Raw genomic sequence first — 18,072 nt, 5'->3', positions numbered from 1 at the left:
AATACATGTATAATACATAAATTATAAATAAATAAAATGCTGCTCTTTTCTCCTGTCTCTCTGTTATGTATTAAACCATTTCCCATGGGGGAAAAACCATCCCTAGTCTTTCAATACTGAATTTATTCTGAGGTGGCTTACTAGAGAGAACTGTAGAATTATTGTTTTATTTTCTCACTAGCGTTGTTTACCTCCCACTAAATGATGTAGCTTCAGGCCATGTTGTGTCTGCTGCTTAAGTCTGCCGTTTTTCTCCCTTTCTGTATACTCCCATATCCCAACTCTCACTCAAGCATAGACTTCCAAACTCTAACTGCTGGATTACATTTTTAGACTTTTAAATCTAGACCTCATTGGTCAATCACTGCGCATACATATACAGTACGCAGCCTGTGATGTGACACTTGACCATACACATAAAAGTGCTCAAAGCAAAAGAATTTTTTTAATTCTAATCGAGCTAAGAAAGTACCTGTGATAAAATTAATTATAGGAATTGCTAACAAAATACATTGATATTACTAAATCTCTTAAGTATAATTTTAATTTTTTTCATATTCTTTTAAATTAGTTCTGTTCTTAGAGTAGTTTTCAGAGGTAACAAAGAGAGCTGAACTTAAAAAACAGAAGGGAAACATGGTTTTTGAATGGAAAATAATGAAGTTATGGTTTTTCTTATTAATTTCTATTATCATTTTACTATGTATTGATTTTAAAGAGACTATTTTGAAAGAGAAAGCATCTGATTGCAGCTAATACGCTAATATATTTACAGCTTCAACTCAAAGTGTCATGGTTTAAGAAGTTGGCCCACATTCATTGTCCCACAGAAGACAATGAATTAGAGGGAGCTCTAGTTGTGCAGTTCTGGTAAGGGACTAGTTTTTAAAATAGCTTTGCTGTCTGGAGATGTAGGTCAGTGGTAGAATAGACAGTGGCAGAATAGTGGTTTCATATACAGAAAGCCTTAAGTTCATTCTTGGGCATCACACATGCACCCATAAGGGTATGACACGAACACCCTCAAGGCATTTGGTCAAGAGATATATATGCACACAAAACGGCACATAAAAGTAAGTACACCCTTATTCATAATTTCTAACACTTGGAATCAACCTATTCCAGGAGATACCAAATGACAGTATTCACCAGTCAAAGTAGGAGTTTATGGGAGTCGGGCAATTGACATTTTTGGCACAGGTCTGCCTTCCAATGGTCCCTGGGGGATTCTCATCATTCAGATAGATATAATCAGCAGTTAACAGAATCCCTGCGTTTATTTCATGACACATAGAGTGGGAACTATTGTGGTGAGAAAAATCAATCAGAAGCCATTGAACTGTTAATAAAACAAGCAGCTAGGCTCAGTGTCTGAATAAAATATTATATTAAAATAATATCATAAATAGTATATATTTCATATGTGTATACATGTATGTACATACATGTATATGTGAAACAACAATAAGAAGATGCCATCGATTTGAAAATTAACAAGGGAATGTACATGGGAGAGTTTGGAGGAAGAAAAAGAGGGAACTATGTAATTGTATTATAACTTCAAATTTTTAAAACATAAAAGTATATGGAATATTTTTACAATATTTCCATTCAATTAGCCTATTTTATTCTATGCAAAAATTGGTTTTGGAAAATGACAATTAAAGTCTTATAAATGTAATCAGGTTGGAATTATTATAATTGAAACTACTCTTTCAGATTTGTTTTTCTTTGTGTTTGAACGAACATTTCTGGAATTTAACTGTTTTCTGACAAATGTCCACCCATGGTCCCACTAACATCAGTTCTCTTTTACCTGGCAAGGCCAGCAATGTGCCTTCACCTCAGATGAGTCACAGACTCCAAAATTTTTACCATAACTTTGTCATAAACTTAATTCGTTTTCTTTTCTTTAAGATATCACTTCTGTTCTTAAAGTCAATAGTATTATTCAGATTTGACCTAGTAAGCAAGTAGCTACTACCTTGGAGTTATTGCTAAAACAATTCTTAAGCAAATAGGAAAATTATCCAACAAAACTTAAGTCAATTCTAGAGGTTTGTGGTAAGGATATTTCTTCCAAGGTGAAGTAGATCTTATTATATTTTCTCCCCTCCCCTACAAAGAAAAATGAGTTATGGCACTAAATAAATCTCTCTGGATTTTAGAGGCAACATAAAACTTATGTGGGCATCTAATTCTTCTCCATTTGCTGCATGATCCATAACCTGGCTAGCTTTATTTGAGACCTAGTGAAAAGGATGTCATGCCAGAGCAGGTCCAGACTATTGTGCAAGCTATGAGGACAGATAGGTTATACAACAGAATGGACATGATTGAGCTTGTTAGTGACCTTTAAGGATGCTTTTTGGAAACTAGCAGTAACCATAGACAAATCATAACAAGAACTTCTGGTGTTAGGGAGTAAAATGTGCCAGAGTATACAGATAAGTATGTGTTTTCCTTTAAATAAATCAATCTTAGCCTGTTTTGCAGTATACAGAAACTAAGCACTCACCACATACCATATTTTGATAGTTAATTTCTAATGTCAACTTGATTAGATTTGAAATAATCTCAGAGACACACCTCTGGATATGTCTTGAGATTTCTCTCAGACACATTTTCAGAAAAAAAATTTCAATGAAGAAGGAAGACCTACCCTGGATGTAATAAGAGTATGTGTGTCTTGTCAAACACAAATATATCTATGGCAAAATGTAAATCTGTCACAGTGAATTAGGACACAAACCTATATACTCCAAACTAAATAAAAGACAGAGGAGCGCCAGCAGTCACCTCTCTGTTTCCTGACTGTTGATGCAATCGACTTTACATGTCCTCCCCATGCCCTCTCTACCATAAGAAACTATCTTCTCAAACAATGTGCTGAAATAAACCCATTATTCCCTGAATTAGTTTTGATGGGCATTCTGTAAGAGGAATAAATGAAGTAGCTAATATAGCCACCTTATTATTATATAACATTGCCTGCCTCCAAACATTGCTGACACACCATGCTATTAATTAGGGAATGCGTTGGACTTCACTAATAAATGAAGTTGGTGTATAAAATGTTGGCTCAACAGTCACTGAAAGCCAAGTAGCACATGCAGTAGCACACATGTTAATGAGCTGCCATGACGCATTTGTCCCCTAACGATACGTATGATAAGGTCTCTACTGTTAGTTTGTAAAGAACAATTTGGCATGGTTTATTGAAGGTTCAGCATCATGGATTGGCACAGCCTGAGAGTGGACAGTTGTGGCACTGAGCCACCTTTTCTAGGACTTCTCTTAAATGCAACAATGAATGAACATCATCTTCTCCATGGGCACACAATGCACAGTGAGTGATATTGCCTTTCTCCTTTCTTCGAAACAACTGCAGGCAATCAGGTAATGGTATGGTGATATAGGGTGTGTAATAAACAACTTCACAAGACTGTAACAGACTTTGGACTAACGTGTTTGGAAAACTTGTGGCAAGGAAATTGGTAGACATCTTTAAGAGTACATTATACATTTTGGACAAGGAGAACTGCAGATAATTGTTCCCGGTATAAATGCTCAGTAACCATAGAAGGAAAATAGTTTTGTTATCAGTTCTCAGAATGACCCATTATGTCAATAGTGGTCTTTTTGCCCAGCTACTAATGCCATAGACCAAAGGGACTAAGAACAAAATTTCTATGCTGGTATTTGGCTATAAGTCAGCAAGTTCAACAAGGCAAAGTTCTACTCATCAAGACTGACCTAGGAACAGCCATGGTTGCAGGCTCAATCTTCCAGGAGCAGAGACCAAAACTTAGTTGCTAATGTAGTAACATTTCTCCAGGGAGGATGCTCAGACAGCTACCTGGTGGTGAGTAGACTGGACAAATCTCATCATCGTTACTGCAGTATTTTATTTTTACTGAAAACATACAGGCAATCTCACTATGGATTTACCATTTTTGAATACAGTGCTCTTACTTAAACCACCTCTGTGAACTGACAGAAAGTCTGCCTATGGGCTTGTGCCACAGAACTCACTGGTCTCGCCATGACTACAAACATCAGAAGCAACTGTGATATGATGGTTATGAATGACATTTTGGGTGTTCATTCACAGCATCATTGGGGTACAGGTCTTGCAGAGGGCTCTATATCCTCTGAAACTACACAGATAAAGCAGGTCCTGTTTTATCTCAGGACCATGATTCATAGATGCAAGAGTCAAGGAGAAGAAAGGTGGGTAGCATCACTCATTCACAGTACTAGTGCCCCAAGAGAAAATTCTGTATTTTCTTGTCTCCTTTTATGTTCTGCTTGAGGAAACATCATATGTCTATGGAAGCCCCCAGATTCCTGGACTATTGTTCAATCCCTTTGAGTTCTTTCCTCTGAATCAAATGGCAACAAAGAGTGTTAGTACATTAGCAAGGGTGACTGACGTGTTCAGATTATCAAGGGAAGATTTTTGGGACACCTCACAGGGCATCTCATTACTATTGTGTTGACTAACTTGAATGGCAAATACAATCCCTCAGTCCTAGAGGATTGCAAATGTGCTAACTCTTTAAGGAATGAAGATCTGTGTCATCCTACAAGATAAACCATAACTAGGTGGATGAAGGAATGCAGACTGAGGGCAGGTATAATCCCAATACTAACTATGTAGGTAGTCGTGAGTCTTTCTTCACGTTTACACATGTGAATATGACATAATTGACTTCTAATTGTATTTCCTTATTATTATTCATACTATGTAATGACTTTAAACCATAGTATTTAAGTATTATTAATTTCATAGCACAGCATTTAAGTACTATTAATTTTAGAGCACAGTATTTGAATTGTTGGATAGTACAGAGAATAATAATCACTACTTAAGGATTTTATCACCTTTTCTGGAGAATGATTTAGTACATTTTTCAAATGAAAGTCGAATATTTTAGTCAGTCACACAGGAATTCACAAGGTATCTGTGAGGGATTAGGTCCAGAAAATCAGCACCCAGAGACAAAACCCACACATGCTCCAATTTCTTATATCAAAAGACATAGAATCTGCATTCTCTAAATATACATTCCCCTATGTATTAAATAATCTAAAGATTGCTTATGGAATGGATATCATGTAGATGCTACGTAAATAGTCAGTAAATAGGCTGTTAGTAAACCATTGCAAGTAAAGGTGTGTGAATATTTAGCAATGAAGCAAGTATTTTTCTTAAATAACTTCTATCCATAATTGGTTGAGTTTTCAGATGTGGAACAGGAGAGAATTCAAGGACCAATCATATAATGTTAGTCAGAATCCTGATCATATTATTATCAGCCTTAGTTGAAGGATAGATGTCAACTCAAGATCGCCTTCTGGGTTAAAAGTGGTAAGTTGAACATTTGGGGGTTTGTTGTTGTTTGGTTTGCTTTGGTTTATACGTGTTGAGGATCAAATCCAAGGCCTAGTGCATTCTGGGTAAATGTTCTATAAAACTGTTAGATCCCATGCCCAAGGGCCAGACTTCTAGCTCTAAATTTCATGTGTCATTGCACTGGACTAGTATTCTGACTAAACAATATTTCTGGATATGTCTCTGATGATATTTATGGAAAAGATTAACATTTAAATCAGTAGGCTGAGTAGAGCAGATTGCCCTTCCCAATGTGGGTGGGCATGAGCCAATCTGTTGAGTGCCTGAATGAAATAAAACAGTGGTGAAAGGGTAACTTGATCTTCTGACTGGATGTTTGAGCTGCCATATGAGTCTCCTCATGCCCCTGGTCTTGTACTTATATAACCTGCACTTGTGACTAGCTCTGAGGCCTCAGACTGGACTGAAACTACACTTCCATTCTTCAGAGGTTAGGCCTCCAGAGGTAGAGAACTTAGACTGAGTTTTCAGGCCTGCTGACTCACAGTGGAAATATACCACCCCACCTCCAGCATGCAAATACCAGACTGAGAATTCTGAGCCTCCATAGTTCCATGAGCCAATGTCCTAAAATAAATCTCTCTGTGTATGTGTGTGTGTCTGTCTGTCTGTCTGTGTGTATGTGTGTGAGTGTGCATGTGTGTGTGTGTGTGTGTTTGTGTGTGTGCTTGTGTTCTGTTTTCAGTGTTTCCCTGGCAGTGTTTGACTATTGCAGCCTCCTCTAACAAGTGAAGAAGCTGTGGTACATACAAAGAATGGCGTACTAAAAAGAATAAGTTATCAAGTGTCTGCTTTGCTTCTCTGCTGCTGTGAGAAAATACTCACCAAAACCAATGTAGAAGAGGAAAGGGTTTCATCATAATGCTTCCAAGTCACAGTCCAGATGGAAAGAAGATGCAGCAGGGACTTTAGACAGGAACTGAAGCAGAGGCCATGGACGGTGCGGTTCACTGGGTTGCTCAACCTGCTTTCTTAGAGAATCCAGGACCACCTTTCCCGTGGTGGTTCCTCCTACAGTCATATGGTCTATTCTACACCAAACATTAATCAAGATACTGTCCTCACAGATGTGCCTACAGCTATCCTGGGCCATTTGAAGCCAGTGATGAAAGCATTTCCTGAGTCGAGGTTCTCTCTTTCCAGGTGACTCCAGTTTGTGTCACAGTGACAAGAAGCTAGGCAGTATATCAAGTCATGAAAAGACAGAAAGTGACTTTCAGCATACATTAGCAAATGAAAGAAGCTTCCTGGAGAAAGTGAACTGACAGATCAAAAGATCTTCAGGCTGTGAAGTAGTTCTGTGTGGTACCATGAAGGAACATATTGAGCCCACCATATTTACATATGATGCATACATATGAATATAGAATGCACAGCATCTAGGATGAACTCCAGGGTGAATCATGGATATTATGTGACAATGTCACTATGTGGACCCAGACTCCCAAAGTAAGGCACACGGACTGTCTAATGCTGAGAGACATCTGTGCATGCGCAAAAGGAAGTAGAGGAACTCTGTGCCTTCTGCTGTGGAATAACATACATTATATGTTTTTATAATGCATGCTAGGTCTTCTGGAATTCTGAGTGGAGGTGCCCGTATACTTTGAAAATGCTAATGTAACGTCCAAATCACATATTCTGCCATTGGTCACTTTCACTAGATGGTGTAATGACAAAATAAATGTGATAATGCTGAGTCAACCATTTTTCTGTAGAAGACAATGAAAACATATATCTAAGCACAAGTAGTTTAAGAAAGAGTGATATCGAACTTTATATCAGTATTAAGCTCACTGAACCCACAAGAGAGAATATTAATATAAATCTATCATTTAATAATATTTAAATGTTAAAACTTTCATTTTGGCAGTGAAAACTGGAAAATTTTAAGTGACATATTGTAATCAAATTTAATTCCTAAGGATTTCAATATTTAAATTGATTTGTAAGTAAAAACGTTCTCAAGCAGATTGTACATTCTTGAGAGTCTTTATGAGTTCATCGGAAGCCATCCTTCAGATCATTTATTTATTGTTCTACTTTATACTTTGTTTACCCGTGTGTGTGCCACAGTGTATGTATGAAAGTCACTAAGCAAATAGAGGGTCAGTTCCCCTTCCACTGCGTGGGTCCTCGGGCTTAAACTCAGATTTCCAGTCGTGATGACAAGGACCTTTACCCTCTGGGGCCTCTCCCTAGCCCCCACTTGTGATTCATTGTAAAAATAAGATAAATATCATTACTCTTTACTCATGATGTCTTATTCCTGCTTTTTAAAAATAAGAACTGGTGGTAAATGCTATTGATAGAAGTGTGTGCTTTCTCTTTATTCACAGTGTTCCTTCCCATAGCAAATCTTTCCTCTGAATATTATTGTTAATAATAACACTTGCAGGTAATTCTACCTGCAAAACCCCCTTTGCTAGGCTCAGCATCTTAGTATTCTCTTCATCACTGGCACTGAACAGCTTGGAGACAGACACTCACATGCTGATACATTATTTTAAGGGGGGGTTGAATGTGCCCACATTCTTTTCTGCCTCAATACTTTTTTTTCTCTCCTTTTCTCTCCTACCATTGGATGCTGTGATAGAACTGTGGATGGTAAATTTATGCATACCCCTGCAGTATGGCTGGAATGCGAGCTATGTGAGTCTTGTGTAGGAAACAGAGATCCAAAGGCAGAAGGCATGTTTTAAAATAGAATTTACACCAAGAGGTTGAGTAAATATTTAAAATGTAGAAAGGATAATTGTGAAAAAAAATGTAAATGAAAGAAGTGTCACTCAGGTCCTTAACTGCACTGCTAATGAAATTAAAACATTTCCCCCCACTACTAGGGCAAATCAGAAATATTAGTGAAATCTTAGTATTCATCATAAAACTGCCTGTAAATGCTGAGTGTCATAGCAGCAGGTAATTCTCTAGTCAGTCACGGGAGAAAGGAAGCAAGAAAACATAATGGAATGGAAACCTTCAGCTAGGTTTCTAAAATTGAGTGAAAATGAGAACTTTGGTATTTTTAAAAGACTTTCATTTCCCAATTTCTTGGGAATGTATAAATGTGTGTGGTGGATCTATGGAGCATGACAATAACAAAGGCATTGAAAGAGTAACACACAAAGAAAGGAAGCCAGAGAAGGGTAGGAATCATTTAATCAGATAGGATTCAAGTTTATCCCCAGATCGTTTGACTTTTATTCTTCATTTCAGTTAGTAACATGTCCATTGGCTTATCACAACGATTAGGCATGCACCTTGAGATGGTCACAAAAGGTACACGATACAGGGGTTTATAATTAGGCTATAGAGTATATTCAGAATCCCAGGGGAACTAATAGATTCTGGAAATATTGATTAAGCAAGATGAAAAACTCTTACACAGTTTCAACTACAGCAGTGATGAAGACAAACACACGCTTCATTAGCCACAAAGCTCACGAAAAAAAGGAATCGATTGAAGAATATCTCTTTTATGCAAAATAGACATTTTAGGATATAATTTGATAATATTCTACTATATACTGACATTTTCCTTGATCATTTAATAAAAAAATATTCTCATTGCCAGAATTTATATTTTTAATATTTATAATTGAGGTAACAATGACAAAAGACTTAAACTATGAATACTGGTGATGACTGTCTTCTAGATAGTAACAGCGTTCCAGAACTAAATGAATACATGACTAAGAAATGGTTAGATTTCTATGTAGACACTAAAAGTTTACAACATAGTTCACAAGCGGATATATAAGTGGTTTGCAAGAAAATGAGGCAATCGGTGTTTGTAGATACAACACGTAATGTACAAATAAAAGAAATGAAAACAGACCTATACTACATTGGATTCACTGCCCTCTGTAATTTGCAGCAAAACCACCATGAGCCCGAGAGGAGCCATTCAGAGCCTTGTGGGCATTTCTTGAAGCTTCACAGATGCTGACAATGAATGTGGCTCCCTGTGCTATGAGACTGTGAGAAGGGTGGACCCATGCACACGTTGGTATTTACAGTTGTTTTGTGGACTCTGGTCTGTCGACAAGCAGAATATTTCCTTGGCAAACACCATTTCAGTTCCAGCCACCATTTCTTTACAAGCTTTAAATGCCTCAGAGAATGCGGGAACTCTTCTGAACACAAACCGGTCACATCCGGTCACATTCAGTAGCAGAAGTTTCCAGTACAATCCTTGGAATGGCTAAATCTCAATGTCCCATTTTCAGCAGGCAAAAATCCATGATAAATTCTGTACAACACTGCAGTCAATAACAGCAGCACCAGACAGCATATTAATTCCTTACCGTAAATCTCTGGGTATTTACAGCATTCTATAAATGGTGTTATCAAAAGATTCACGGTATCTCTAAATTTCAAATATTTACGTCTGGGTAAATGCATTGCTGTACAAATTTCTGACATGCAGCTCATGCTCTAGGGCTTGGGAATGGAGATTAACACATGTCTTTTTCCAATAACAAAAGTAGCAACTGCCTTTCTATCAAAAATAAACATGGGAATTAGGAATTCGTCAACACTCTTAAGCATCAGTCTATTCTACTTGAAAGTAATAGTCTATTCTGCAACTGTATTATGGCATTTTCCTTCCCTCTCATATCCAAAATATCAGATATACTATTGCTATGGCATTTGGTAGGGATGTGTAAACAGACTATCTTCCCTTCAGATTAAAAAAAAAAAAAACGGATTCCCTAGAGATGTTTCCTGAAAGAATGCTGATTCCTAGAATAGAAACCAGCAATGCATTAGGCAACAGAGAACTATGGTGAAATCGCTGCTTCGGTCCTGCTCATGAAAAAAAAAATTCACAGTGCCTATTAATTTAGGTAGTCTACAGAGCATCATTAGTTTTATACACAAAGCAGAGAGGCTGCTCCAAGTAGCAAAGAAGACATGGGCAGGAGGTAGGGAGATCGGTACTAAGTTTAAAGAGACGATCAGGGCACATCTACCCTCTATGGAGACAGATAGCTTATACAATTAAGACAGGGAACTAAGACAGACAGATGGTGACAACACACGGGACGAAGCACCTGATTCAACACAGCCTGAAGAATCTGGTTAGTCCTTTGAGGCAAATTTTAAGGCTAGTCAAAAAAGCCTCCAGTGAACACCAATAACTTTTAATGTTCACACAAAATAATAAATAAAAAACAAAGAGGCAAAAAAAAAATAGACAAAAGCTTTGGGTAATATTTGGCACTTTACGTCTAAAAGTAATGACAAATTCTAGGACTTATAAGGGGGGAAATGGCTCTAGTACCAAGCAGCAATTCTTGGCTAAGCAATGCAAGCCTGGTTAGCCGTTACCTTTCTTTCATGTTTTGTGCCTTTCCCAAGTCATTAAGTAAGAGATCTGGCCTCGGCTTGCGTGTAACCAGTAATGACAACATCTTTGCAGTTATCTGTGTATACAAACAACCAAAAACATTCAGAACACCAATACAACATTTGTTTTTGTTTTTGTTTTTGTTTTTTAAGAAAAATAAATCAATCGAGAAATTAAGGTATTTAAAGTAAATACTTCTATCAAAGAATGGGTGGGGGATAGCAAGGAGAAGGGCACCCCTCCCTGCCCCACAATTCCACATGCAGAACAGGCTCCCAGCACGTTCACATTTGCAGGATGGTTTGAAGTGAGTATATGTGTCCCCGAGCCATCCGGTACCAGGACGCTACACACTGTATTCAGGTGATACAGGCAAGATGGTCCATGCAAACGAGCTGACCAAAGTCATGGTTTATACGATCTAGATAGGATCCCAGACATCTTCAGAATGGGTTGGAGTCAGTCACAAGAAAGGAAGGTCCAGTGAAGTGGTTGGCATTTAGAAGCACACTATTAAAGAATATCTCCCTGAAGATTTGCTTATGCATTCGTGCACTGGCCAATATCTGACGCTATTGGTCACCGTATAGCGAAAGGAAATTGGGCAACTCTTACTGAGTAGCAGCACTACTTTAGGCCATCTTTAAAGCCAGGAAAAGATGTTCTAGCTACTCGAGTAGCATTTCTGACTTCGAATAGTAATGTCATGCAGGATCTACACTGTTCTTAATGGAGCCTGGAGAAACTCTATAGTTAATTGTTTCCAGTACAGGGTGGACAGGAGTTGTAGTGATAGAATTTAGCCGATTGGTGCAGTTTGGTTTACAAGATAGATGGGATGGGAGACCGAGAGCGCCTCAGAGGACACGGAGAGTTGTAGGGGGATGTTACTGGAGAGAGTCTCAGAGCATTGCCTGCCAAGCCCGCTATGTTGTTTAAGCTTCGGGATTTTTCATATCCTTTCATGAAAAAATGCATAGACATCAGTTGAGTTCAACCAGTATAGACAGAGACAAACAATACTGTGCAGGGTAACCCAACGTGCTAATTTTTTTAGCTAAAACCATTTGTAAAGAATTCAATATTGACACAATTCACACATTCTGAAAAAAATTAAACCAGCTATAACAAATTATAGCTACAGTCTTTCAAAACATATTTATGCTCGATCATAATTAGTACTGACATGATTTTGGCATAGAGACTACAAGAACTTTTGAAAATTAGGCCAAAAAAAAAAAAAACCCTTAAATAAGTTTACAGACTAAACACTTTTAAATTTTCAGGACATGTTTCTAAAAAATTAAAAATATAGGAGATACATTCTTTTAAATTTTAGTATGATTAATTAATGAAGCATGCTTAACCTACAGTGTGCACTTGTTTCCAACATGTATTTTTAAGGTTTACTAGTTAGTTTAAAAGAGTGATTCATAGAATAATGGCATTGGGTGCCATTATCCACGTGATTCAGGATGGAAAGCACATTACCAATCCCTTAGGTAATAAAATTAAATTAAATAAAAAGGAAGCCAATGGAATGTAAACCGAGTCATAATTTTAGCGAAATAGATCTGAATTTGATGTATGCAGATGACTTCCTCTCTTTCCCTCTCCCTCCACGAACTAAGGTCAATTTTGTTTTAACCAATAATTCTCAACCTAATCTATTGTTGGTGGTAGCCGTGTACTTAGATAATCAAACAGCTTCTCAGGAACACGAGCTTGGTGGATTTCCCTAATCACTCCAACCAGGACCCCATCCTGTGACCTTTGAAGGCAGTCATAACGCATTTTCAGTAGACTATTAGAGGCAGCTGGATGAGCTGGGGGCGCGTCTCATACAAAGCGTGACGTAACGTGGAGAGCAAGACACGGGAATGAAAATGGAGTCCTATCACCACACAGCTTTGGAAATAAACGTTTGGCAGTTCCACCGAACACTTAGAGGGTGGGAAATGAACTTCCCGTAGGACAGCCAAAATTGAGTAAATGCGCACAATTCCAGTGAGCTTCTGGTCTCGTGTCTCCTTTAGTCTGTGAAGTACTCTCCATGGGCTCTAGTGTGCTTGCTGATTGTGGACGAAGAGAAAAGAAAGTCCTTTGTAACCGCCTCTACTTTTTATTGGGATCAAAGTAATTTTTATATTTATCTGACAGAGGAGAGGCCAAGACAGTTATACATCAAGACAGACTCCATAACAACTTTAGAACAGGCTAAAACTGGGTGAAACAGGACAGAAGAGTAAGGAAGACTCCCTGCCCACATGCACACACGTTAACTTCCAGTAGACTTAGTGTCTTCTAAATCCTTTGTAAATAGACATTTCACCATCTATTAATTATAATAGTGGTCTTGGGAAAGGACTTTATGTTGAATACACATTTACCTGCCTCTTTTCAGTCAGTATCCTTTATTATAAAACATGGGGGATGGTATGCTTTCATTCCATTCTGACAGATGATGTGATGGTTAATGGGAGGAGGCCTTCATTTTTTTTAATTGTTAGTGATTTGTCCTGACATAAAAACCATGTACATGGTAAGTTCACTCTTACTGTTCTTCCTGCAAATTAGCTGAAAATATAACTTTGAAAATTACAGAGAAAATGCTTTTCCCATGCAGTTGAAGTTGACTATGTGACCTAAAAATGTAAATTAGATAACAAAAGTTGACAGATGCTAATTTCTGCTATGGGTGTCTTAAAAAGGTAGTTTACACCCCGAATTCCTTACACAACTCTGAGACTTGTAATGATCTGTTAGATAATTTTATTTTAATCACCCAGTGATTGATGAATCCTGATTGCTATTCTAAATGGTAATTGTTCTTGTAAATTTTAGATTTTAAAGCAGGTATTTTTTATTTTGTTTACAGATCTTTTTAATTTTAACATCAGTAATTTAATATCATTTGAAGAAGCACTCCTCATTTAGCAATAACTATTTAATTAGTAAAATTATGTGTTCTTTACATATCTTCAGTTTTACCTATTCCAAATATTTCTAATTAGAAATTTTGATACTTTCTTTCTTTTTTTTTTTTTTTTTTGCTTAATCAAGCATTTCTGGTAGTGACTGAAAATATCAGTGAAGATTTAAATATAAAATGTAACTTATGCATGAAAATAAATATATTATAGTAAACCTATTTAGAATGAATGTCCAAATAAAGAACATGCACTTTATTCAGCATCTGGGAGCATGGGTTTATTTAGGACAAAATCAACACAGCTACACATGTAGTGTGCATGTGCTTTATTTTGATCACATGCTTCTCAAAAGGAGTTGCAAGGAAATACAAAGGTAATCTTGGGTCATTACTCTTTAAATGAATCCTTGCATTCTCTTAATGCATGATGGGATAGTTTCATAATTATAAGTAAATCAACAAAATAAGAATCCAATAATATTTTAAAAAATTATACAGAGAGAATTCTTTTTGAACATATAAATAGAATTAGTAGAAACCAACTTGGAAACCGAATAGATCCTCTAGGAAGTAAATGTTCGAGTAAATAAAAGAACTCTGTAAGTTATATAAAGGAAAGGGGGACAACAATGGATAGTTTCTGGTATATGTAACAATGGGAGACAAAAACAAAACAGAATCCAGAAATGATACCCACATAGAAAGAGCATGTAGCTATGGAAGAAATAATCAAGGATGTGGAAGAATTGGTGTGGTAAAAAGTGATGAAAAAATTCTGTGGGAGATTATGTTTTCAAAAAGTCCTCCTTAAAAAGTATAATTTGCATTTATGAAATAAGGCTACATTTTTACAGGCAGAATAAGTACCTTATGAATTGTTTTGTCCATAAAGCTTTGTAATTTTAAAGTAAAAATTTTTTTATTGACACACTATCTTACAGTGTCCAAAGCTTTTCTCAGACATTTTTAGCAGTATTATTTGACATGGAGAAAAATTTGTATTAAGATCTCTAAACTCATTACCTTTGTATAAGCACTGCATATAATACTTTAATGGAGGATGCATTAAAACAAATGTCTATTTAATCACATATACTAATAAATGCGTGTATACACATATTTATATCTATACAGATAAAACCTGTTAAGATATTTATGCACTTAGAAAAGGGTTTTAAACACAATTTTTCTCTGCCTAATATGTGTACATATATTTTGCCAAAATACTATATGATTTTAGCTATTCTCACAAAACATTTAAACTTTCCAGCACATATACAGATTTTAAAAATTGTAAACAAAGCCTTTCAGGGGACTGAAATACATTTCAGCTCAAGGAACACAGGTATATTATGAAACTGACTGGAATAAAGATTCATTTGAGCTAATGCTCAGCAAAAAATAAAAATAAATATAAAACAAAATAGAGGCCACTGTCTGCTACTGTGTCTCAAAGACACCGAGGCAGAGAACATGTAAATATGTTCAGAAGAGATGAAGGAGAGCTAAGAATGAGTTGTAAGATAGTTTTTAAGGAGGACATCATAAAGTAAACATTTTAAGATTAAAACGTTAAAGATACATAACAAATACAGACATTCTTATAGAATAGAGTGAAACAAAATGAAGCCAAAGTTTCTGTTCAGAGTAGCCAATTATAGTAAGAAATCACTATAGGTCTTCACCTGTTGACACATCCTTTAACAAAGACCCTTCCCTGGCCATTTTTTTTTAATTTCATCACCAAATATTTATTATCTCCTACATGTTAGATACTATTTACTGTCTGCTAAAAATGCTAATGGATTTTAAATTATCCCACTGGGCCTTTCACATATGTGACCTTTCGAGTGATTTTTTTTTTTTTTTAAAAATGCACGTGGCAGAGCAAAGGGTCTTGCTCATTGTGAAAATCAGAGAAGCTGTTGGTACCAACTGCCACAGCCTTGGAAAGTGATTTAAAGGCTATTTAGTTCTTTCATTTGGAAGAGAAAAATGACTTATTAATTATTTAATAACCATCAATTACTTAACAAATACAATCATAGAGCCATGTAGTAAGTATTGTTTTCATAAAAGCAGATAACTTTTAGAGACTGCTAAAAGCATCATGCTAAAATAACTAAGGGCTGACTTAATGTCGATGGACTTGATGACGTTTGCCTGCTCCGTTAAAATTCTGCCCACAGACAGAAGATAAATGAAAGGATGAGAGTAAGTATACAGAATAAAGGGTAATGGTTTTTATATATAACAATAGCGTAGGCTATTGTGGTGAGTATTGGGAAGCGCCTATAATGGGAAGACAGAATGGAGAGAATGCATGGGCGCCACATGCTGCGCTCCCTGGAAAATGACTGAGCATTTTGCATCACTCTTACTTAACAGCTAAGTCACCTACTAGGGTTTGATTAAATGCATGCCTACCTTTCCTGATTCCTCCATCAGAAGCGCACGTGTAATCACCTGTCGTCAACAGGAAACATGTTTCCCCTCTTCTGTTTTTGTCTCTGGTACTAGAGCGTCTGATGGGGAGCCTTTCCGGAGGTGATAATGGCGGCTCACTTCCTGTACTGTCGTCACCTGATAACACTGGTCACAGGACCACGCCCATTGACAGACAGTGATGGATGAGGAAATGAGACAGGACAGAGAGTTTACAACACATGCCTGTAACCCAGTCACTCAATATACAGAACATGGTCATCACATCACAGTATTCGCCACAATAAAGAAAAAAATTACATGGAGTAAGACGGAGGTGTATTCTAAAAGGAAGAGATGTTCCTTACGAAATTCTGATTTGTTTTTGGAATCAATCTAATGGGTAGTTAGTTTTCACACAGGTGGTGTGAACTCAGAAGAAATGTGGTAATTAATTAGACGAAATTCACTATGTATTTTGTTATGTGTTATTCAGTTACTACAAGTGAAAAACGTTAAAAACAGAGTACCCTTAATAAAAATCTCTCAAGTAGCACTGGCTTTGCAATTCTTAAAAAACTCAGTTTTCCACCAAAAAAAATCTTAATCAAAATAATCCCAAACCACAAGATGAACCATTCTACTTTAAAGACTCAAAATTATTTGGAGCATTGCAGGAAGATGCCAATGTCCTTAACGGCAATATTTACTTTCTGTCTGCTCCTCAAGGGCTCTGTTTACCTTCACCAGCCTACATACTAGCTTGACCAGAAATGAGTGTGTCCCTTTTGTCCATGCCTTTCTTAAAGACTCTGCGTAAGAACACTGAGAACCATGTAATGAGGTAACAACCCTAGCTAAAACCCTCCTTTTAGACAGGTATTCTTAACAGCTGTCAGATATGTGTTGATGGTATTTGCAGATGAATTCCCAAAGGCGTGTAAGGACTGTGGATGAAATTTTTGAAGAATAGTTCATCTCCAGTCATCCTTCTTTGAGTTTTCTGATTGCTTCATAAAATTTTCAGAAGAAAAATGGAGGCCCTTTTTTCTAAATGAGACATGAGATCATTAGCAGTCGCTTTTTTCATATATTGGGATGTGAAGTGAATAAATAAATTTAAAAGTAAAAAAAGAAATAGATGAGTAGATCATATATATACTTCAAATTTCAAAATAAGCTAGTTAAATAAATATTTTGTTCATCTAAAAATATTATATCTGACTCGGGTATAATAAACAAGCAAGAACTCCCTCTGCCTTAGCTTGGAAACACTGACCCTAGAGTTGCAATCAATCAACTATGGGTTACATCTAGCATACAGGAAAACAGGAATTCAGCAAATGGTCAGGCATTAAAATGTTCAATACTCAGTTCTAGAATGAAGAAAAGGCCAAGGCATGGTGAGATCAAAAGAAAAACGATTTCAGGAAAGAAATGTAGTTTTGTCATTGGTTATCCATGGAAGATTACCTGTACCCTTAACATTGGTGGGTATTTATTTTTTGTATTACGGGTAATTTTGTATCATGAAAAGTGTTAGGTTGTAATACCCTACCTAATTTTAAAACAATGAAAACTTAGTCAATTCGCTAGAATAACCCTGATCATGAGCTTTCTTATTGAAAGATGTGTCTTGCACATCACCTCTTTAGTGCCTAGGCCTTTGAGGTGCAAGCATCCATTCTCCTTCAATAACTGCTTCTCGTGAACGAGGTTGAGATGCAGCGTGCCGTGCGGCAGAGGTGAAACTGAGACAAACGCACCAAGCCAAATGATATGGAGGTGAACATTTGGAGAACGAAGAATGAAACATGGTCAAGGTCATACCATCACGTCATGCCAAGAAACGAAGAAACATTGGCACAGATGCAACAAATGGGCAAAAGAGAAATATTTGCATCATCAGCAAAGGTCATTCCCACTGGTGTCAGAAAACCTCCC

General features: G+C 36.8%; 1 protein-coding gene across 8 annotated transcripts in view; it reads right to left on the bottom strand.

The window, feature by feature from the left end:
• Positions 1-8,561: 8,561 nt before the first annotated feature.
• The window catches only part of Kcnc2 (potassium voltage-gated channel subfamily C member 2), a 184,458-nt gene continuing 174,947 nt past the window's right edge, over positions 8,562-18,072 (bottom strand). For 2 of the 8 annotated variants that reach the window (XM_087555736.1, NM_139216.2), the window contains 3 exon segments: positions 16,132-16,296; positions 10,754-10,848; positions 8,562-9,681 (listed from right to left, as the gene is read on the bottom strand). In XM_087555736.1, coding sequence (XP_087411862.1) covers positions 10,787-10,848; positions 16,132-16,296 — 227 coding nt within the window. In that variant the 3' untranslated portion in view covers positions 8,562-9,681; positions 10,754-10,786. 8 annotated transcript variants of the gene reach the window in all.

Source organism: Rattus norvegicus, chromosome 7, assembly GCF_021556685.1.
Source record: "Rattus norvegicus strain SHRSP/BbbUtx chromosome 7, alternate assembly SHRSP_T2T, whole genome shotgun sequence".
In the NCBI taxonomy this organism is placed as follows: Eukaryota; Metazoa; Chordata; class Mammalia; order Rodentia; family Muridae; genus Rattus; species Rattus norvegicus.
This window is presented reverse-complemented; position numbering and strand designations above follow the sequence as displayed.